The sequence below is a fragment of the Brassica rapa genome, chromosome A05 (genome assembly GCF_000309985.2).
Source record: "Brassica rapa cultivar Chiifu-401-42 chromosome A05, CAAS_Brap_v3.01, whole genome shotgun sequence".
NCBI lineage: Eukaryota > Viridiplantae > Streptophyta > Magnoliopsida > Brassicales > Brassicaceae > Brassica > Brassica rapa.
Genome location: NC_024799.2, coordinates 9,120,454 through 9,142,795, shown reverse-complemented (window position 1 = coordinate 9,142,795; position 22,342 = coordinate 9,120,454). Strand labels below are relative to the sequence as shown.

Genomic DNA, 22,342 nt, shown 5'->3' with positions numbered 1-22,342 from the left:
CGTTTCAAACTTCTCGAATCTCACTCGTCTCCGCCTCTCGAATCTCTCTCTCATCTCCATATCTCTCGATCTCCGACGAAAACCCATCTCCAGAACTCTCTCTCTCTCTCGATCTTTTACGCGAGCTCTCTCTATTCTCCGAGAAAAACCATTTCTAGAGCTCTATCTCTTGAAGGTATGTTGCAGATTCAACCTTATGTGTGTTTTCTTTCTGAGAGATTGGTCTCCTGTTTTTTGCTTGTGTATAGACTTGCTCGTTTTAACCTAATATGATTCGTAGAATTCTAGTTCATGTGAAAGCATGTGTATAGACTTCGGGAAGGATTTGTATTTTTTTTCAGGAAACCCTTCCTGAAAATTGGATTTTAATTAATTTAGACAAATAAAATTTTTCTTGTTTACGCAGGATAGAAACAAGATGGGAGATCCATTACCATTAAGACTAGCACTGCCTGAGCTGAGGTATCCGATTGGATCAGAGCCAGAGAAGACGATATCGATAAACCAACACTCGATAGTTGCTTATATCAAAACTGTTAAGGAAATTCTAGGAAATGATGAGTTCAACAGAATAAGAGGGACGTTTTTGGGACCGGTGATCAAGCTTGGAGAGAGGTCTTTGAAATTATCAGCTAAGATAGTGCACGCAGTTCTCACCAAAAGCATCAAGACAGTGAAGAGACACGAAGCATGGTTCCATTTTGGTGCTCAGCCAATGAGGTTCTCTATAAGAGAATCCACATGGTGACTGGTTTGAAATGTAGTGGTGAAGCAAGAGAACCACGAGAGGGAACCGAGAAATTTAAGTGGGACTTCCTAAAAGGGCGTACTCATACAGTAAAGGACGTGGAGAAGCAGCTCAGAAACACAAGAGAAGATGCTTCTGATGAGAGATTCTGCCTTGCAATGCTCCTCCTGATTGAGAGCATACTACTACAGAAGAGCCTTCTCGACGGTGGCACAACTTTTACTTTGGATTATGTGAAAATAGCGCAGGATATGGATGTCTTGATGACATACCCATGGGGGAGAACAGCTTATAATTTGCTGTTAAAATCACTTCAGAGAGCTGTCGACAAAAGCCTCGACAAAAACAATTATGATTTGCAAGGGTTCCCTATGGCATTTCTTATATGGATACTTGAGTCAGTACCTTTGCTACAGTATGCATTCAGTCAAGTTGTTCCTATTCTGAGCGTTCAACCGTCTACCCCAATATTTTTGTGTGAGAAGTACCTTCAAATAGCTTCTCCACAGCTGATAGATGTTCTCCTAATTGAAATCAAAGATCATGTAAGTTTTTACATTATTTTTTTCTTGTTTCTGTTTTGCCTTATGATTCTCCATTTAAAAGCTAATTATTTTTATGGTTTCAGCTTAAGGTCACATGCATCCTACCTCCTATTTCTAATGATCCAGAAGATGATGTTTGCATGGGAGACGAAGCTAATAAAGATCTGGATGACATGGCCGATTTATCCAAGAGAGGTTATAAGTTTAAAATTAGAGATTGGCGAAACATGTCAGTAGACCTATACGGTGCTAATGAAGAAATAAGAAGAGCATCTTTACTGTTTGGGAATGGAGGGATGAGTCAAGCTTCTACTTCGTATCAGGAGGAGTCTTTGGAATCAAGATCAACAGAATCAGCGAGATGGTGGGAGATAATTTAAGGATCATGAACGATCGTTTGTGTTTGATTGAAAAAGACAGGAAACAGATTAAAGAACGTGTGACAAACCTAGAGAAACTACAAAGAGTTACTTCATATGAAACTCCAAACAATGAGGTAACTTTTTTTTCGGAAATTAAAATTAATGTTTATCTAGTTCTTGATTCAGTTTTGAGTTGTCAAGTAATTTTGGAAGATGTTATACATATTTTAGGCTTGCCTTCCTAATTTTTGTTGTACTTGCACAGACTGACACAACTCCATTTCATGAGACGGCTTCCAGACAAGGTGAAGCCAATGCAGATCAAGCAGATGAACAACTTAACAATGAGGCAAGTATAATTTTGAAAACTGTTGGTATTTATAAAATTATGAATTTGGTACGTGTTCATAATCCCATTCCTGACATCAGGATACACGAGAGCCTATGAATGAGATCACGAAAGAGACACCTGGTTCTCCAATAGCTCAACAGAATATTGAGACTCCAGTCCTTACTCCAATTCAGACGCAGCAGGTACCTTCTTTAAAAAATTGGACTTTTCAAGTAATTTTTGGAAGCCCTTGTACGTGTTCATTCAACCATTCCTGAATTCAGGAGACTCACGAGCTTATGAATGAGATCATTTCACCAAACATTTCCGACACACAGCCAAATACCCGAGCTCGCAGAAATCTTTTAACAGAGCAAAATAAGGTATTACTTTCATTAAAACCTTTAATAAATACTCAGCAACTATCAAAATGACTGGATATCCTTGAATCTAAACCATCACAGGATGTAGAAAGCAGAGTTCAAAATCCCTTTGAGATCGGAGCAAATGTGGAGATTTCATCACAAGATGACAATACTTGTCATAAATGGTATCCAGGAAATGTGTTGGCAACATATTTGGTTGATGGGGTTGAGATGGTGAAAGTTGAGTACTTCGTCCCGTCTCTGGACGAAAAGAAGAGGAAAAGGAGTGTTGAGACACGTGTATCAATTGACAGAATACGTCCTCAACCACCACCTGAGAGATCTGGAGCGAAGAAAAGTTATGAGCTAATGCAGGACGTGGAGGCGTTCGACAATGGTGCCTGGTGCGCTGGAAAAGTTAAAGTCATTTTGTTTGATGACTCGTGTTTTGTCGCTTTGAACAATTCTAAAGAAGAAATTTACTTCCACCATTCTGAGATTCGAAAACCAAGAAAATGGGTAGATGGTGTTTGGGAGATGACAAAAAAGGTAAAACAAATGCCTTGGATCACTTGAATTGAAAAACAATGTCATTTGTTTAATATCTCGGTATTGATTTTCAGAAGGAAGAAGAGCAGACGCAGAGTGTGAATCCAAGTGAAGGAGATGGTGATAAAAAGGTATGAAATATTTATACATCATACTAGGAATTAAGATATAAATGTATCTGAATTTTTGTCATTCAAAAAGGGGAAGGGGAAGGCTGTCGCTTGTAAGAAAAATGAAGCAGCTGGTCCATCAGAAGATGGTGTTGGGAAAATGGCAAAAGAGGTAATAAAAATGAATAAGATCCACTTGAATTGAAGTTCAGGTCAATAGTTTGATATATCGGTTTTGTTTCACAGATGGAAGTAAAGCAGGGTAAGAGTGTGAAACCAAGTCAAGACGATCATGCAAAAAAGGTATAAAAAATATTTTTACTTCATATTAGGAAGGCATTCAAGTATAAAGATAAAAACGATCCTGAATTTTTGTCTTTATTTTTAATTAAAGGGGAAGCCACATGTTGGTAAGAAGAAGAAAGCAAATGCTCAGCCAGTAGATTTGCTTCCTTTTCTACAGCGAGAAGAGAAGAGGCCAATACGACCTAGAAACCCTCCTATACCTGTAACACCTGAGGTAATCCTTCCAATTGATCCATTTGTGACACCTGAATTTCCTCGGTTTTCAAGGCTTGCACACTGGATGGATCTACGGGGCATATATCGTGTGTAAGCAACTTTTTGTCCTCGCATAAATATTCCTAATTTATTTTGTAAAAGTTTCGATTGATACTAGTTAATTTTATCAACTACAGACCGTTTTATATCAATGGAAAAGAAATTGAAAAAGAGTTCTTTCAAAAAATGGACGATGCAGAAAAAAATCTCAACAAAGAGGTAATCAACACTCTGTTTCTGTCTTTCTATTTGATTGTGTCATATGTTTAGGAAGAGGTTGAGTTGAGCTATGCTAGATGTCCATGTTATAGCAGTTCTATATGAAGTTTCTAACTATATTGTTACATTGGCAGCACATAAATGTTGCATTTGAAATGCTAAATTGTAAGAGGGTTGAGCAAGGTGCTTGGTTCCGCAACAACAATCTTCCAGCAGCATGCTTTGTACCAGTCGATTTCTTAGAAGTGGTTGGGTACGCTTATGAATCTGTCAGGAAGCCACATAAGAAAAAAAAAAGTTATTGGAGGGCTGTGTAGGCGAACTTGTGAAAGGTTTAATACATCCAAAGAAGGTATGGCTGGAAGATGTTGATGTTATATATGGTGTCATTGAAGATAAGTTGAGCTGTCACTATATTGGGGTGGAGATACAATTGATGGACAACACAATCACACTCTTCCATTGTGGTCTTCCAAAAGCAAATATCAAACGTGCTCTTAATAAAATCCAAGAACTGGCAGGTAAAAATATTAGCTAATTTAGAAAATAAAAGTTTGTCACTTGCTGCTTGTGATTGTGATGCATTTTTACATATTCATTTTGTTGTCTGTTGGTGATTGATTTATTGTATAATTTTGGGTATTTATGACAGTGTTGATTAGTGCCATAAAGATGGAACTTCTTGGTGAAGAGGTTAATTTCGAAGATATCAGTCCATTTGAAGTTAAGTTTGCAGAAGGGCTTCCAAAACAAAATTTCCATACAACTGTGGTATTTTTGTTGTGAAGATGCTGGAATGCAGGTCACTGGGATTGAAGAGCATGGCTAATATAAATGATGAAACTGCGATGGACTTACGAAGCAAGCTATGTTGTGAGATCTTCGACCAGTTTATGGATAAAGATTTCCAGGAAGGTCAAAGGAAGTGAAAATGTCATATTTGTTCTGTTTTCTACACTGTTTTTCTACTTTGATATTAATTATCCCTAACGTTTAAGTTTAAGTTTGTAATGAATTATCCCTAACGTTTTTTTCATTTAGATTGTTATTGAAAAATTTTTTAGGATGTATTGATGAATTGTCAAATGCTTATGGTACTTTTAGGATGGGTTTCCAGAAAAAGAGTGAGAAAGCAAAATGCACCAAAGCCTAGCATATTCCTTTAAAGTTTACAAAAAAAATGAAAAAGAAAGTGATCCGATGTTGATTGAACTCGTGAACTCTCGAAAGATGAATCAAAGTGTGCAGCCGCTGTGCCAAGGGTGTTATACTTGCCAAAAGATATAATAAAACGATAATAACTTGTAACTTTTGAATATTTAATTAAAAACAGAAAAAAGTGAAAATATACACAACGGGAATCGAACACGGCTTATTGTGTGATAAGGGTACACTAAGAGTAGAAGGGCTTGCCACTAGGCTATGGTGGATATTCGATATCAGAGTAAATGTGAACTTATTTATTCACAGACGATAGATTTATATGATCTGGATATCATTTTAAGTATTCAGGATAGCTTTCCAAAAACAAATTCCTTTAAAGTTTACAAAAAAAAAATGAAAAAGAATGTGATCTGATGTTGATTGAACTCGTGAACTCTCGATAGATTAATCCAAGTGTGCAGCCGTTGTACCAAGGGTCTTATACTTGCCAAAAGCTACAATAAAACGAAAATAACGTTTGAATATTTAATTAAAAACAAAAAAAAATGTGAGTATACACAACGGGGATCGAACACGACTTATTGTGTGATAAGGGTACACTAAGAGTAGAAGGGCTTGCCACTAGGCTACGTTGGTTATTCGATAACAGAGTAAATGTGAACTCATTTATTCACAGACGATAGATTTATATAATCTGGATATCATTTTATGTATTCAGGATGGCTTTCCAAAAACAAATAAGCAAATCAGATAACCAAGTTATAAGAACACTAGGCCAAACCATTACAAAATAGTGAAAAACATTGAACAAGTTTTTTATTTAGGTTGTTAATTGAAGAAACAACACAAGAGAAACAAAAGTGCTTATTCATTTAAAATAAAAACTGAAAATCAAACATAATGTGGTCCTTAAAAACATAAAAAGAGAAGACGATAACATGAAATTACTCATGATGGAGCCAACTTTCGCCAAGTTTATCCCAATCAGGGACTTTGACCTTCACATCAGCAAGCATTCCTTCCGCTTCCGAGTGCTCTTCTTTGAGTTTCTCCAACTCAGCAGTTAAATCAAATTTTCCATCAGCTTTGATAATATCTTCAAGCAACTCGATTTGGACAGCAATTGAATTTGCTTTGCTGGATGCAAGATTCCAATCATTCTCAGATAGCCTGTATTCGTTGGACAAACGAAGAAGAGCCCTGTAATGTTCCACAGTTTCCTTCTTCCCCTTCTTGAAACCTTCGGCGGCATCACATCCGTAAACCTCCTCTATGGGACGCTTCATCATCTTCTTTGAACTTCCTTCCATTGAAACTTTGTCCTGCAACAAAATCGAAACTAAGATGTTACGATAAAATAGAAATAGAAAAAAGTTCATGAATTGAATGGAAAATGAGAAAAATCGAAAACTAACTTGTATTGCAAAAGGATATATCAAGCGAAATGAAGTGAGTGAATAAAAGGTCTGATATCGTCCCTTATATTTATAGAACAAAAAGGAACTCTTCGATTATTGAAGTCAGTTAAAATAAACTCTTGATTATTGTGGAACTCTTCGATTATTGAAGTCAGTTACTGAAATAACCAATCATATAACACCCAATCTTGACGAAAAGAAACTCTTCGGTGACTGAGTTACATGATGTCGTTTGGAAGAGACTCTTCGATTCCTGAGATATATGTTTGAACAAAAAAAAAAAAATCACCCATTACTCGTAGGAGAGTCGAACCCGGGTCGATCAAATGTTTCGGTATCATAGGTTTCGTGGTTTAGCCGCTAGGCTGAGGAGAATCATCTGTTAGTTGCTTCCACATAATTGAATTTACCCATACAATTTATAGTATAAATACATTGGAAAGATCTTTGATAGTTCAGGATGGGCTTCCGATTGCGACAAATGTGATTCCTGAGATATATGTTTGAACAAAAAAAAAAAAAATCACCCATTACTCGTAGGAGAGTCGAACCCGGGTCGATCAAATGTTTCGGTATCATAGGTTTCGTGGTTTAGCCGCTAGGCTGAGGAGAATCATCTGTTAGTTGCTTCCACATAATTGAATTTACCCATACAATTTATAGTATAAATACATTGTATATTTGATAGTTCAGGATGGGCTTCCGATTGCGACAAATGTGATTCCTGAGATATATGTTTGAACAAAAAAAAAAAAAATCACCCATTACTCGTAGGAGAGTCGAACCCGGGTCGATCAAATGTTTCGGTATCATAGGTTTCGTGGTTTAGCCGCTAGGCTGAGGAGAATCATCTGTTAGTTGCTTCCACATAATTGAATTTACCCATACAATTTATAGTATAAATACATTGGAAAGATCTTTGATAGTTCAGGATGGGCTTCCGATTGCGACAAATGTGATTCCTGAGATATATGTTTGAACAAAAAAAAAAAAATCACCCATTACTCGTAGGAGAGTCGAACCCGGGTCGATCAAATGTTTCGGTATCATAGGTTTCGTGGTTTAGCCGCTAGGCTGAGGAGAATCATCTGTTAGTTGCTTCCACATAATTGAATTTACCCATACAATTTATAGTATAAATACATTGGAAAGATCTTTGATAGTTCAGGATGGGCTTCCGATTGCGACAAATGTGATTCCTGAGATATATGTTTGAACAAAAAAAAAAAAATCACCCATTACTCGTAGGAGAGTCGAACCCGGGTCGATCAAATGTTTCGGTATCATAGGTTTCGTGGTTTAGCCGCTAGGCTGAGGAGAATCATCTGTTAGTTGCTTCCACATAATTGAATTTACCCATACAATTTATAGTATAATACATTGTATATTACAAAAGTTGGATGTTACAAAAGTTGGATGGGATTCCAGAATAGTTGAATATTACTGTGTTTTTTTCTAGCAAAGAAGTTTAAACTAAAAATTGAAATGAGATCAAAAGATAATGTTGTATATTACAAAAGTTGTAAGAAATCATACTTATTCAGGATAGGGTTCCAAAAGAAAAAATGTATATGGTCTTGTGCATATCATGTAACCATCAAATAGCCAAACATCCAAATAATAATCGATAAAAATGTAAAAATGTAGAACTTCATCCTATAGGCCTCTGGCATGTGATCTTGTTGTGCCCTCCTGTGCCACATCTGCTGCACTTGTGGGACTGAGATTTAGATCCAGGAACCCCAAACTCGCCAACGGATCTCTTTCTCTTTGTAGGAGGGCGTCCACTTTTCTTTTTGGTAGCTGGAGGTGGGCAAGACAGTTCATCAATATTCTCTGGATAGGTGGACGTTGACAACTCTCCACCAGGATGTATGCTTTCAGCATAAGCTTTAGCCCACGTTTCTGTCAAGTGAGAAGCATCAACAAAACGGTTTTCATCTCTCTTGATATGCTTAGCAGCAGCGATGGCATGGATGCAGGGGATCTTGTCAATGTCGAAAACATTACATGTGCAATGCCGCTTCTCCAAGTCAACAACAAACTTCATTGTTTCATTCTTCACCTCAAACTCGCTTCGATCAACTTGATACACATTCAACAACATTGCGGCCCCTAACCTAGATACCAATTTCTGAACAACTTTTGGAGTAACCAGGTGCTTATGTTTCGCAGCCGCTTCGCGTCGCTCAAAAAACCAAGTGGTCATCGTCAATCTGATAGTTTCAAGGAGAGAGATAATGGGCAACTCACGAGGCATCTTCAACATAGAATTGAGAGACTCTGCAATGTTGGTAGTCATGATATTATACCTGTTCGCAGGCGCATAGCTTCGTGCCCACTTCCTAAAATCAGACTCTTCCAGATACTTAGCCAATTCAGGACATTTATCCTTTATGTCCTTGAAGATTAACCAGAACTCGTGACACGTATAGGCATCAGCAGCGCTTTCCACCAGAGGTAGCAACCCAGTCTTCGCATATGTAGGAGTGATGTTGCGGAGCAGATGGATCCTGCAAATTCCATGGTGAGATAAGGGATATACATCCTCCAACGCTGAAGAAATGGAGTTAGCCCTGTCTGATACAAAAACAAGATCCGAAGCGTCCGGGATCTTCTGGCTCAAACCTCTAAAGAACCATTTCCAAGAGGCGCCGTTTTCTGCGTCAACCACTGCAAAGGCGAGAGGATATAGATGATAATTCCCATCTTGAGCACAAGCTGCCAATAAAGTCCCATTGAATTTTCCCTTCAGAAATGTACCATCTACTGCAATAACTCTCCTCATCAATGAAAATCCCCTTATCGATGGACCAAAAGCCACAAATGCATACTTGAACTTTCCTGCAGCATCAACATGTTGATAAGTCAAGGAACCAGGGTTTGTTTCTGTGATTTTATACAACCACCTAGACAAATTGTAATAGCTGTCTTCAGGAGTCCCTCTAACCAAAATCTGAGCTTCTTCTCTCACTCTCCAAGCTTGTTTGTAATTGATGTGAACACCATGCAGCATCCTGACCTGTTCAATGATCTGTTTCGGTTTGAGACCTTCCTTTTTTTCTCCATAATTGCTGGAAATCAAAGAACCCAACAACTTTGCAGATGCTTGTCTGTGGTTGGCTTTCCTGTGTGTTGTATCGCATGTATGCTCATGAACATACTTTTTAACAACGAAAAAATCTGAAACAGGTAGCTTGATAGCACGCATCCTCCACGTGCAATTTTCATCAACACAACTCAAAAGCACTCTTGACTTGTTAGAAGAGACAGTCTTGTACTCAAACTTCCACTCTAAAGCCCATTTCTTCATCCTCAACATCAACTCTCTCTTTGTCTTAAAATAGCTATTCACCTTAATATCGCCAGCTACTCTCGTGTTTGGTGAAAGTCCAATATGGACAGGGCTAAAATCCGGAAGAGCATTCAGAGGAACTGTAGAAACACCTTCATATAGAAAACTCTGCAAAAGTCAAGTAGTTCTGTAAGGCATAATACTTGATTATGAAGCATATCATGCAAACACAAACAGAAAAAGGGAATTAGGGACAATGTACCTGTTTTTCACTCTGCACAGTAGGAAGAATCACTGGATTGGCATTCAATGGAACAGTAGAAGCAAATGTATCAGAAGCTTGAATGTTACAGCTAGCTGAATCAGTACTAAAATCCGGAAGAGCATTCAGAGGAACTGTAGAAACACCTTCATATAGAAGACTCTGCAAAAGTCAAGTAGTTTTGTAAGGCATAGTACTTGATTATGAAGCATATCATGCAAACACAAACAGAAAAAGGGAATTAAGGACAATGTACCTGTTTTTCACTCTGCACAGTAGAAAGAATCGCTGGATTGGCATTCAATGGAACAGTAGAAGCAAATGTATCAGAAGCTTGAGTGTTACAGCTAACTGGATCAGTACTAACCTGCATAAGTCAAGTAGTTCTGTAAGGCATAATACTTGGTTATGAAGCATATCCTGAAAAGTCTAAGAAAAAATCATACAAACCTTAACACACAAACGACAGGTTCCATCAAATGCTCTAGTCTTGGAAATGAAAGTTCTGAGCTGACGAGTATTACCTATCGAGAGTGGGGGGAAACTTTCAATAATACATTTCATATCCAATGAAAAACCATAACTCAAACTGATTTCTTCCTCTTTAACACTAAAATCTTCAGAGACAATCTTCATCAAATCTTCATACAGTAGATCTTCTTCTATGGAAATGATTGATGCATTCCTCTTCAAATCAACAAGAAACTCCCACTGGAGAGATTCTTTTGAGATCCATTGTCCACAGATGCACAAAACTTCCATTGTTCTACAAAATCAACTTCAAATCATCAACAAATGAATAATATATAACAAAACCTAGATAATGTATAACAAAATGAAATGATTCAAACCTTAATCAAATCAGACACACGAGAGAGAGAATGAGATGAATAGACGTAGAAACGACAGATCAATTGAGAAACGACGACGACGATAAAATAAACGGAGAGACGACGACGACGGATCAACGGAGAGGCGAAGACGACGACGGAGAGACGACGACGACGACGACGACGACGACGACGGAGAGACGACGACGACAAGGACGGGGAGACGACGACGGAGAGACGACGACGACGACGACGGAGAGACGAGAAGAAGAAGCGATGAAACGAGGACGGCGACAAATTGATTTCAAATTTGTTTTTTAAATTAGTTAAAGAAGGGGGCATAAGGGTAAATTGCCCCTTTAATGAAACCTATTTTTGTGAATTCTGATCCTGAGTGCTAGTTTGGGGAGGAAAACTTCATTTAGTGTTCTTTGTGTCATTTTCTCTATTATATATTGTTTGGACACAAAATTAATTATAGTGTTGTTTGGAAAGTAATATAAAGAAAAGAATATTAATGATTTAATGTAGGTTTAACTATAAAATATAAAGTAGTCGTTGGAAAAAAACTATAAAGTAGAAAAGTGTATTTAATTTAAAAACTTACAGCATAGACGTTGGTCCACACAATGTTTCTGTTTTAATAATAGAGATGAAACGACAAGAAGGTTGACTACAAGTCTTGCGGGAGTTTGTAAGTCTTGAAGACTTGAACTTTTATGTATGTGGTTGTGAGCCAACGTATTTCCATTATTTCATTTAAGTTTCATTTCCTCAACAAGAATAATAAATTTTGCATTTAAGTCGTCTCATATATTCACTTCCCTGGAAATTTGAGAAGCACGAAAAGCTTTAAGCCAAAAAAAAAAAAGAGAAGCATGAGATTGTTTCTTTTATTTTCTTGCAGTGCTATCATGTTACTTGAAGCATATCGTTTTACCGATGAAACTGATATGAAAGCATTGCTGGACGTCAAATCTCAAGTTTTTGAAAACAAGCAAGTTGCCTTGTCCTCATGGAATAACTCAATCCCTCTCTGCAAGTGGAAAGGAGTTACATGCGGCCTCAAGCACAAGAGAGTTACTCGTTTGGACCTCGCAGGGTTTCAATTGGGAGGGATGATATCACCATCTATTGGTAATCTTTCGTTTCTCATATTACTCGATCTCTCTAATAACTCTTTTGCTGGAACCATCCCTAGCGAAGTAGGAAACTTGTTTAGACTTCATTACTTGGATGTGGGCCTTAATGTTCTGGGAGGAAGGATTCCAATCAGCTTAGTTAACTGCTCTAGATTGTTGAACCTTTATTTATATTCAAATAATCTTGAAGGAAGTGTTCCTTCTGAGCTAGGGTCATTGACGAAGCTTGTCAATCTGAGTCTTGCTATAAACAACTTGAAAGGGAAGCTTCCTGCATCTCTTGGAAACTTGACATCACTAATAAGACTTAGCTTGAGGTCTAACAGGATAGAAGGAGAAATTCCTGGCGAAATAGCTAGATTGAATCAAATGATCCTTCTTAATTTAGAAACGAACAAGTTCTCTGCTGGTTTTCCTCTCGCAATATACAATTTATCCTCACTTAAGTTCTTATACCTAAACTATAATCATTTCTCGGGTTGCTTGAGAAGTGACTTTGGCAAACTGCTACCAAATCTACAAAACTTAAATATGGATGGTAATTATTTCAGAGGAGTCATTCCAGCAACTCTTGCCAATATCTCGAATCTTCAAAAGTTCGCAATCACTAATAACAACCTAACTGGAAGTATTCCTTCGGGCCTTGGGAAATTACGCAATTTGCGATTTTTGTCACTTGTTAATAATTTTTTGGGAGGTCACTCTTTTGGAGATCTTGAATTCCTCGGTGCTTTAACTAACTGCACCCAACTCCAAGTTTTATCTGTTATTGGAAATAGGCTTGGCGGTCAGTTGCCTGCATCCATTACGAATCTGTCCATAAATCTCCTAGTTTTAGGCCTTGAAAATAATTTCATTGCAGGAAGTATTCCTCGCGACATTGGCAATCTCGTAAGCCTACAAACACTCCTGTTAAAAGAAAACCAATTAACAGGTTTGCTTCCGGCCTCTATTGGCAAGCTTTTACAATTAGAGGATTGTGATCTAGGTTCAAATAGTATATCTGGAGAGATACCATTTTCTATAGGAAACCTTACTCGATTAGACCTTCTAAGCTTGCTCAACAACAGCTTTGAAGGAACCATTCCTCAGAGTCTTGGAAACTGTAGTTCTCTGCGGTACTTATGGGTTGGGCCTAATAAGTTGTTTGGGACTATACCTCAGGAGATTATGCAAATTAAGTCCCTTATTTATCTAGATATGTCAGATAATTCTTTGACCGGCTCTCTTCCAAAAGATGTTGGAAGACTTGAAAATCTTGTTGACCTGTGGATTGGGAATAATAAATTATCCGGACAACTTCCACACTCTTTGGGAAGTTGTCTCTCCATGGAAACACTTTTGCTGCATGGAAATTATTTCTACGGAGCCATTCCCGATATAAGAGGGTTGAAGGGTCTTAAAAACGTTGACTTATCCAACAATAATCTCTCTGGAAGTATACCTGGATATTTTGCAAACTTTTCTTCGTTGGAGTATCTCAATCTATCCATAAACAATTTCGAGGGAAGTGTGCCAACAGAAGGAAAATTTCAGAGTGCTAATATAGTTTCAGTATTTGGAAACAAAAATTTATGTGGAGGCATCAAGGAATTAAATCTAAAGCCATGCTTTACTGAAGCACCATCCATGGTATCAAAACGGTCCTTATTTGTAAAGAAAGTTGTGATCGGGGTCAGCGTAGGCGTATCTTTTCTTTTGCTGCTGGTCGTAGCTTCAGTTTCTCTATGTTGGTTCAGGAAAAGAAAGAATAATCAGCAGACCAATAGCCCAGCTCCTTCCACATTAGAGGCCTTCCATCAGAAGATGAGTTACAGAGAGATCCACAATGCAACTGATGGCTTCTCTTCAAGGAATATGATTGGCTCAGGAAGTTTTGGTACCGTGTTTAAAGCCTTTCTCTCTGCTGAGAACAAGTTTGTTGCTGTGAAAGTTCTAAACATGCAGAGGCATGGAGCAATGAAGAGTTTTATGGCAGAATGTGAATCCCTCAAGGACATAAGGCATCGTAATCTTGTGAAACTATTGACGGCTTGTTCTAGTATTGATTTTCAAGGAAATGAGTTTAGAGCTCTCATCTATGATTTCATGCCTAATGGAAGCCTTGATATGTGGCTGCACCCACATGAAATGGAAGAGATTCATAGACCCTCAAGAACGTTGACACTTCTTGAAAGGTTCAACATTGCGATTGACGTTGCTTCTGTTTTGGATTATATTCATGTTCATTGTTATGAACCTATTGCTCATTGTGATATTAAGCCAAGCAACGTCCTCCTAGATAATGATTTGACTGCCCATGTAAGTGACTTTGGTATGGCTCGTCTTCTCCTCAAGTTTGATCGGGAGTCCTTTTTCAACCAACTAAGCTCCACTGGTATTAGAGGAACCATCGGTTATGTCGCACCAGGTAAAACTATCACACATATGTAAAGTTCTATAAAGAAAATTACAATTACAATCTTGGTTATGTGAATTATGGCGCAGAATATGGAGTGGGAGGAGAACCATCAATACATGGTGATGAGTATAGCTTTGGAATTCTGCTTTTGGAAATGATCAGCGGAAAACGACCAACTGATGAGTTATTTGGGGGAAATTTTACTCTCCACAGCTACATAAAATCTGCCTTGCCAGAGCGAGTGTTGGACGTTGCAGACAAATCAATTTTTCACAATGGTCTAAGAGTTGGTTTTCCTATTGCTGAGTGCTTAACAATGGTTTTGGAGGTGGGACTTAGGTGTTGTGAAGAATCTCCGGCAAACCGACTAGAAACAAGTGAAGCTAGAAAGAAGTTAATCTCAATCCGAGAAAGGTTCTTTAAAGCCAGAAGAACAGCTAGACGTTGAAGTGTTTATGATTTCCTCCCCGGATTTTAAAACCTACTTAAAAACTTATTTCTAATGCCTCTAAAATATCATTTCATAATGTGTGGTTTTTCTCCTTTGTGTACTCACATGGTTGCAGAATATTGTTAACGACTGCTTATTATTTGCAGATAAAAGATGAATGTTGTGTTACTAGCTTTACAACTAAGTTTCTTATTGTCCTAGTGGTTGAATGGCATCGGATGATATAGCTCTACCACGACATTTTCTATATCTTGGCTAGAAATTTCCATTAAACTTGCTATGGATGACTGTAGTAGACAATGGGAACTGTATCAGCCGCATCTCTTATGTGGAAAACTCGATGTGTCAAGGAATCAAGATATATTTTTACTCTTGTACAGTTTTATTATTTCTAGTATTATAAATATTTTATTTGTTATTTTATTTTATTATTTCAGTTTAAAAATTTTAGAATCAAGGAAAGTGAAAATGATGATTACTTTAAACTATTTATAATGCATATACTAATTTAAATTAATAATATATATACCAAAATCTAATTAATTATAATGTTTATGTAACACATTATATTTTATATAATAAACGTGAGTATCATTAGTTTGAATAATATATTTATATGAAAAAATTATTTATATGAAAATCGCAGATATTAATTAATATCATAGAAAAAGTCAATATCAAATTAACAGTCGAAATAGTATTTAGTTGAAAATTAGTATCGTTTGGATGTCTGAGTCAATTATATCAAACTTGATCGATGTTTTAAAAGTTCAAACACCAGTCTGCCTACTTTTTTGTTTGTTTCTCACGTTGATGTTTTATTTCCATTCAAAGTAGCATCCTTTGAAAAATCATGAGCGAAGTAGATTTTGATTACTCAACCTTTGAAAGTGGTTTTCAAAACAATTGTTATAAGAAAATTTTACCTGTACTCGAATGAAAAAGCAAAAATCTTAGGTAAATAATAACGGGTTGCCAACTAACTAGTTTTGGAATCAAAATTAAGAAAATAACTTTGATTCGATGTTACTAATCTAATAACATTTCACACACTTTTTATCCAAATATTCGCTTGCTGTTTCTTAGTACCGGTGATAGAGAAAGCAAGAGATGACATCGACGAGTGTAAATGTGGCCAGCAGAAATTGTAGTTGAAGATGGTCCAATACCAATATATAAATAACTATGATGCCCGGCGTAAATACCGATTGAATCTTGTTTTATGTATATTGGATGTCATCTGTTCGAGTCACCGTTTTTTTTTCTACGCGAATGGCACGTTGTTTGACATCACAAGCCCATCCATATGCAATGCATTTCAAAGAGAAGACCTGTTAACTGCCGAGCGAATATTAATGGGCCCAACTTTAGAGGAATGTTCTCGCAAGTCGCAACTATACAATATATAATACAACCCCCGACGAGTAAGTTTCCTGAGATATATCATATATGTTAACGTGAGAGGCTTACCAAAGCTAATCTTCACTTGTATTCCTGCAACGAAAGCTCCAAAGAGCTTATCGAAAACGACGTTGATATATCCAAACAATGAGGTTTGGAAGAGGGCAAAAATGCCGAGGACCTAGATTTGGCTAAACAGGCTATTAGACGAGTAACATCAGTTCTAAAACTGATGAGGCTTCCGGAGAAACTATGTGAATATCAAAAGCAACAGGAACAAACTGCTCGGTGAGGACGGTGAGACAGTTGAGGCTAATAGGACAACATATCATAAAAGCTTCATGAAATTTCCTTGGTCAAAAAGAGTTGAGTCAAGAACTCCGGTTCTAGAGAACTTGTCGGGCATGACATAAAATGCCATTTTCCATAGACAGAAGTATTCATCGTGACAGTTCGAAGCTCAGTGCACATGAAACGCAGCTATGGAGAAGGATGATTCTCAAGGACACCCCATTAGGAGGACGGCTAGGTGAACCGGGTAAGCAAAAGAGATGAATTCTGAGGTATAGTACCTTCTTGTCCTTGAGAATCATATGCTGATCAAACACGCAAGTAACAGAACTACATGCTAATCTGCAGCTTTTGGGCTCTGAAATAATGTAGCTAATGGGCTCTATTGGTGTTATAGAGAGGTGGTGGTGTTGGAATGTTGGATGATTGACCACGAAAGAAAGATGTTGACGGTCTCGTCTGTTGAAATGTGTGGCCGAGAAAGAAGGTGTCTGTTGAAGCTTGGGATCTTTGCAGAGAAAGGATGCCATGTGAATGTAAGAGAAAGGTAGCTTCCTTTAAGACATCTTAAAACACTAGGGGTCGCTTGGGCTGCGCCCGGGATTTATTGTTTCAATTTTAATTGTGATTATATATTTTGTATGTTTACTTTAATATACAAATAGTATAATTTATTAAAAAAATATTTGTAGATATATAATTATAAAATTATTTTAATTATTCATTGTTTTTGTCTTACAAATTGCATATTTCAATATCCAAATTTTTCTATTTTTGTTATCGGGAAATATATATAAGGGGATGATCAAAATGAACAAAAATTAATTACATTTTAGTTATGGTGTTTGATTGATTGGACTATAGAAATAATGTTTCATTTCACTTAAATTTTTTATAACTTGTGTTTCCAATTAATCTCCAAGTAATATAATGGACCCTCCTCCTTTAAATCTACAACCTTACTTAATGTTTTATTTCAAAAAGCAACGGTTTAAATGTTACAAAATTTTCTACATAAAAAAACTTACATCTAAATCATTAAAATTACAGACTAAAATATTTCAACAATTTATATATAACCCTTCTAATCGGACCATTGATCTTAATATTCTTTTATCTCACTTATATAATTTTTTTGGTTAAATACTGTTAAATGGACAACCGATTAATATTTTATTATAGTTTTAAAACCATTGGATTCATAACTTTCACGGATGTTTAAAATTTTGTCTTTTCGACCCCAATTTATTTTGTTCCACTCTATATCTATTTTGATGTAGTTTCACCATCTATATCTTTATATATATATATATATATATATATATATATAAAGTGCATATTTATAAAATTAATTTTGAGCAATGACCATAATCGCATCTGTGCTGAGATGGTAGATATCAAGAAGTCTCCCAAGTTGTTTTATTTGTTGTAGCGCAGACGTTTAAAAACTGTTGGGAATAATTTGTTAAGCTAATGTAACGGTGCTAAGTTGTGGCTGAATTTTTTTTAACTGCTGCTTAGGGATAATAAGCCCAAGAATTAAATGTTACTGCTTGGATGTAGCCTACACAAAACTTAAAGCCAATATTGTTGGCTTAATGTAGGAAAACTCTGTTAAGCAAGAAAAAAAAAACTGTGAACATAGCCGGACAGACACTTTAAAGGAGAGACCACAGTAATTCAAACTTTCAAGCTAGTCAATTCTTTGACAGAACATAACCGGAGAGACAACACGTTAGTTCAGTCGAAGTGCGAGGAAATGGTAAGCAACTGACCATGACATCTTTTACGGAAAAAAAACTGATCCCGATATTCCGGTGATCAGTTGAGTTGATCAGACATAATGTTTTTTGTGGAGGCCGTTAAGGATTTACAAATTTAATTATCATTGAAGGTATTTTTTTTTCACTGAAGGTACTAAACTTCCTTAGATATTGAGATTAGCTAAACTTCCTTAGATACTGGATCATGTTAAGCTCCTTGTGTTCTTGAAAAAAGCTCGTACTTACTTGGAAACCTCGTTTTTATCGGTTTGATCATGAGGATACCATAACGGAGTATGAACCATGTAATAGTGTGATCAACATATATCATATCCAGGATTGTTATCACCTTGGAAGCTGCACTTTAAGCTCTTGCCAAACGCTCTGCCTCTGTATCATACTTTAAAACATGATAACATGCATGCCGCTTTTCGAGAAAGAGTGCATATGTTCTACCACAAGCAGAGCAATCACAGGCTGCATCAGAGAAAATATGATAAATCAAGAGATGGTGAGATAAATGCATATCTATAGGGAATGATTCAGTTTACCAAGAGGCCTTGTATCGTCTTTGAAGTTGGAGTTTAGAATTCTTGAGAATGTTTCTGTGAGAGTAATTTAAAAGCTCTTCTATGAACGTAGGATCACTTTCTCTTAACGCTCTGTGAATGACTATCAACACCTTCATTGCTACCTGTACATACATGTGTTTGCCAAAATGAAAACACATTTAGGATCTTGTTCAGAGGAAACTTAGAGAGGAAGAAAGAAACTTATAACCCAAGTGCGAGTTTTGGATAATCTCTTTGACAATGCATGAATGTTGTAAGCACCATCTGCTTGTAGTTGTATTACTGATGTCGTCGAGAATATCTCTGCAGAAAGACAACCACATCGTATGTTATTAGTAGTTCTCCATTAAAGTTCTAACATACGTAGGAAAGAAGAGTTACATGCTTTGTGGTTGTGTTCATGCACTGGCAATTTGGATATACGAGTCTGTGCCAGGTTTAGGAGAGATATATGGGCATCGGATAGATGGACCTGAGGTTCCCCTTCTGTCATGGCATGGTTCTCGTCAGCGTATCAACTTCTTAAACTTCTGTGCACAAGAAAAGCAACAACATCAGAAGGTATGAAGAATTTCTTTACAGTTACCTGTCTATTTTTTTCCTACTTAATTAGTATTGTACTTTACAATGCAGGTTCGTGTAAGGCATATGATTTTAAAACCAATGGAGGATAGATATCCGAAATGGGACGAAGATGAACCACCTGCTGATTTGGATAACATGATAGTTGATATCCTCAATGATCAGCTTAACATAAAGTTTTGGGAAGTAGTGCCACCTTCCAAGTACCTGAAGGGAAAAACTCATGTCACTGCACCTAGTGTTCCTGATACAGTGGATGAGAGCCCCTCCGCAAAACGAAAGAAGGAGAAACAAACTGCTCCAGAAATGGTATGTATCTAGTGTTATTGAATATGTTCTAGTGTTATTGAATATGTTCCTTTTGTTAGTGGTTAATTTTTTTTTTTGGTTTGTGAATATTGCAGGCAGAATCTCATAGTGATATGCCCATCAACAACATCACCATACAAAAGTTTCTTGAATGTGTTAACAACCTGAATGCAAAAGTAGAAACCATGGATGTTAGTGTAGCTGAAAAGTAGGGGTGGGCGTTCGGGTACCCGTTCGGGTTCGGATCGGGTATTTCAGATTTTCGGGTATTTCGGTATAGAGGTTTAGAACCCGTTCGGGTATTTCTGTACTTCGGGTCGGGTTCGGGTATTTTTAGTTCGGATTCGGTTATTTCGGATCGGGTTCGGATATTTAGATTTTGAAAAAAAAAATTAAAATTTTCATTTCTCAAGTTTGTTGTATTTAAAAATATAACTTTCAGTTAACTAATTTTTTATTTTTAATAGATTGAATGGTTAATAGATTTGGACATAACATTTTAAAACTAAAAAGACATTAATTTAGTTATTTTTTTTTTTGGATGTAACTTTTTGTTAATTTTTGAAATAAAAAACTTGACATGCATTTTAAGTGAGTAGCAAATCATTTTTTCCATAATTGTATGTATATCATATGAACTTAAAGTATGTGTAGTATCAATATAAATATTTTATATAAAATGAGAAATATAAACTAGAAATATAAGGTTAATTATACATATGTTCGGATAGCTTCGGATATCCATTCGGGTTCGGGTATTATCTGTTCGGGTTCGGAGATGGAAGTTTCTTCTCTGCTATCCTATCTTCTCTGCTATTATACATATGTTCGGATAGCTTCGGATATCCATTCGGATTCTATACACACTCAGATGGAAGCTAAAATGGGTTTATTGGAGACTGAGTTAAAGAACGAGATGGCCATATTAAGGGAAGAAATAAATGTTCTTAAAGGGAAAGATGATGAAAAAATTCCTTCAAATGCTGGCAACTCCAAAGTACAAGACGATGATGACACTTGTAGCAACACGATGGTATGTTTACATTGTCAACTAGGGTGTTTTATCTTTTATGCACAAAATACTTACTGTTTTTTTTATACTTGACAGTCATGGATGGTTCAGACAAAAAAAAGTTCTATTGATGGTTTACCAATACAACGTGTCGTTAAAAAGGAGAAGAAGAATAAGAAGACGATGCCGGTGAAGGAAGATGTAAAGCCATTGAAAAAAGTCAAGACAGAGAAAGCATTTAGTATCCCAGAGCTGAATGACCAATCCATTTCCACAGATGACTGGGAGAATAATCTAAAATGGGAGAAGAGTGTAAAGTGTAGACAGGTGTTGGAAGCACTTGTTTCAGATGTGGAGCCTAGACGCAGGCGAAAACAGCAGTTGACGAAGACTCAAGTTTGGCCTTTTGTAGGGAATCCAACAGTGAAGCGTATCATAACTGGTGTCTCCAAGGAACCTTATGACCCATTATCTAAGGTGGATCCAGACAGAAAGTATTGGACTTCATTAAGTCTGATTTATAAGTTTCTTCTCTGCTATCCTATCTTGTTCTTTCTTAATAGTCTGGTTTGTAAGTCTTATTCTTTGTTTTTCTTCTTTGTAGGGAAAAGGACGAGTCCGGTTTTGCTTACGTAAGCACATAATTTTATGTGAAGTTGATTATACCGAGAGAAGCTTGGCCAACAATTTGTTACGGGTAAGAAGTGGCTTGCAGATGTTGACACTCTCTTCCTCTGTCACCATGTCAACAGTGACCACTGGGTTGCTTTACGCATTGATCTTGTTAAGGAGGTAATACATGTGTACGATAGCATTCCATCTATGGTGACTGATAAGAAGATGCACGAGGAGTGCAGGCCTTTCAGAAAAATGCTTCCGGCTCTGCTCAATAAGATGGTGGATGGGAGAACTAAGCGTGACAAGCAGTTCACCTTTAGCAGATTAGCAATATGTATACGTCCCTGCAGATATCACAGTGTAGTAAATTAGCAAAGCATTCTAAATATCACAGTGAAGTAAATTAGCAAAGCAGTCTCAATATATTACCTCCAACAATTTCTCTACACCACGAGTTAGAGAGGTTTTCATCAACTCGGCGTCATGTTTTCTTGTTGCAAACCAACGTGTCATCATTAAGCAGATTGACTCTAGAAGGTGAACAATTGGCAAGCTTCTAGCACCGGACAAAACTCTGTTTATGGACTCAGCTATGTTACTTGTAGTGAGGTTATATCTATCACCTCTAAAATGAGCTCGTACCCACTTACATACATCAGCACGTTCCAAATATGCATGAAGGTTGCTTGAAATTCAGCCAACCTACACGAGTTGGTAGCTTTTTTGACCAATCCAAACAAATCACGCCCTCTGAACCGTAACAAGATGTTTTTATATAAGTGGTACGTGCAAATTCCTCTGCTTGCCAATGGATAGACCGCCGCAATAGCTTTCCCTATTGACTTGTGTCTAGAGATGTCAAATGGGCTGTCCATGTCCAATGGGCATGTCCAAATGGACAAAGCAGTTTATTGGACATTATTTTTTTTAAGTCCAAATTGTCCAGACCAAATTGGACCATTCCAAATGGACCTTCCGCGGAGTCCAATTAAAAAATCAGTGTTAACATACAAAAATTCATATTTAATATATTATTATGTG

The 22,342-nt window shown here is 36.9% G+C and overlaps 4 protein-coding genes across 10 annotated transcripts; 3 read left to right on the top strand and 1 right to left on the bottom strand.

The window, feature by feature from the left end:
• The first annotated feature begins 1,641 nt into the window (after positions 1-1,641).
• LOC117133984 (protein AGENET DOMAIN (AGD)-CONTAINING P1-like) lies at positions 1,642-7,269 on the top strand. Of its 6 annotated transcripts, none has more exons than XR_004458071.1 (9): positions 1,642-1,789; positions 1,921-2,004; positions 2,085-2,189; positions 2,271-2,369; positions 2,451-2,900; positions 2,975-3,031; positions 3,102-3,313; positions 3,405-3,622; positions 3,709-7,269. XR_004458071.1 is itself a non-coding variant. In XM_033291292.1 (7 exons), exons 1-7 carry the CDS (start codon positions 1,655-1,657, stop codon positions 3,213-3,215), a joined length of 1,044 nt encoding a protein of 347 aa, XP_033147183.1. In that variant the 5' UTR covers positions 1,642-1,654; the 3' UTR covers positions 3,216-7,269. The 6 variants fall into 6 exon arrangements, 1 of the variants encoding a protein (XP_033147183.1); XR_004458070.1 differs by having other exon boundaries at positions 3,102-3,622; positions 3,709-3,790; positions 3,925-7,269; XR_004458068.1 differs by having other exon boundaries at positions 3,405-7,269.
• Positions 7,270-7,564: 295 nt separating this feature from the next.
• Positions 7,565-11,048, bottom strand: LOC117134439. 2 transcript variants are annotated; one of them, XM_033292896.1, is made up of 5 exons: positions 10,781-10,885; positions 10,380-10,695; positions 10,186-10,296; positions 9,930-10,091; positions 7,565-9,835 (listed from the first exon to the last, which is right to left on the bottom strand). In XM_033292896.1, exons 2-5 carry the CDS (start codon positions 10,689-10,691, stop codon positions 8,024-8,026), a joined length of 2,397 nt encoding a protein of 798 aa, XP_033148787.1. In that variant the 5' UTR covers positions 10,692-10,695; positions 10,781-10,885; the 3' UTR covers positions 7,565-8,023. The 2 variants fall into 2 exon arrangements, with proteins under 2 accessions (XP_033148787.1, XP_033148786.1); XM_033292895.1 differs by having other exon boundaries at positions 10,380-11,048.
• A 353-nt stretch (positions 11,049-11,401) lies between these two features.
• LOC103868348 (probable LRR receptor-like serine/threonine-protein kinase At3g47570) lies at positions 11,402-14,933 on the top strand. The gene is made up of 2 exons (XM_009146460.2): positions 11,402-14,311; positions 14,389-14,933. Exons 1-2 carry the CDS (start codon positions 11,638-11,640, stop codon positions 14,748-14,750), a joined length of 3,036 nt encoding a protein of 1,011 aa, XP_009144708.1. The 5' UTR covers positions 11,402-11,637; the 3' UTR covers positions 14,751-14,933.
• Positions 14,934-20,256: 5,323 nt separating this feature from the next.
• On the top strand, positions 20,257-22,330 carry LOC103868347. The gene is made up of 2 exons (XM_033292893.1): positions 20,257-20,704; positions 20,780-22,330. The coding sequence occupies exons 1-2, from the start codon at positions 20,450-20,452 to the stop codon at positions 21,317-21,319; spliced, it is 795 nt and encodes a 264-aa protein (XP_033148784.1). The 5' UTR covers positions 20,257-20,449; the 3' UTR covers positions 21,320-22,330.
• The last annotated feature ends 12 nt before the right edge of the window (positions 22,331-22,342 follow it).

Coding starts and splice junctions, on each gene's coding strand:
- LOC117133984 (XM_033291292.1), top strand. CDS start 1,655: ATGGTGGGAGATAATTTAAGGATCATGAACGATCGTTTGTGTTTGATT. Junction 2,190..2,270: donor CTCCAATTCAGACGCAGCAG/GTACCTTCTTTA, acceptor TCCTGAATTCAG/GAGACTCACGAGCTTATGAA. Junction 2,901..2,974: donor TTTGGGAGATGACAAAAAAG/GTAAAACAAATG, acceptor ATTGATTTTCAG/AAGGAAGAAGAGCAGACGCA.
- LOC103868348 (XM_009146460.2), top strand. CDS start 11,638: ATGAGATTGTTTCTTTTATTTTCTTGCAGTGCTATCATGTTACTTGAA. Junction 14,312..14,388: donor CATCGGTTATGTCGCACCAG/GTAAAACTATCA, acceptor ATTATGGCGCAG/AATATGGAGTGGGAGGAGAA.
- LOC103868347 (XM_033292893.1), top strand. CDS start 20,450: ATGGAAGTTTCTTCTCTGCTATCCTATCTTCTCTGCTATTATACATAT. Junction 20,705..20,779: donor ACACTTGTAGCAACACGATG/GTATGTTTACAT, acceptor TATACTTGACAG/TCATGGATGGTTCAGACAAA.
- LOC117134439 (XM_033292895.1), bottom strand. CDS start 10,691: ATGGAAGTTTTGTGCATCTGTGGACAATGGATCTCAAAAGAATCTCTC. Junction 10,297..10,379: donor CCTGTCGTTTGTGTGTTAAG/GTTTGTATGATT, acceptor TGACTTATGCAG/GTTAGTACTGATCCAGTTAG. Junction 9,836..9,929: donor CTGTGCAGAGTGAAAAACAG/GTACATTGTCCC, acceptor TGACTTTTGCAG/AGTTTTCTATATGAAGGTGT.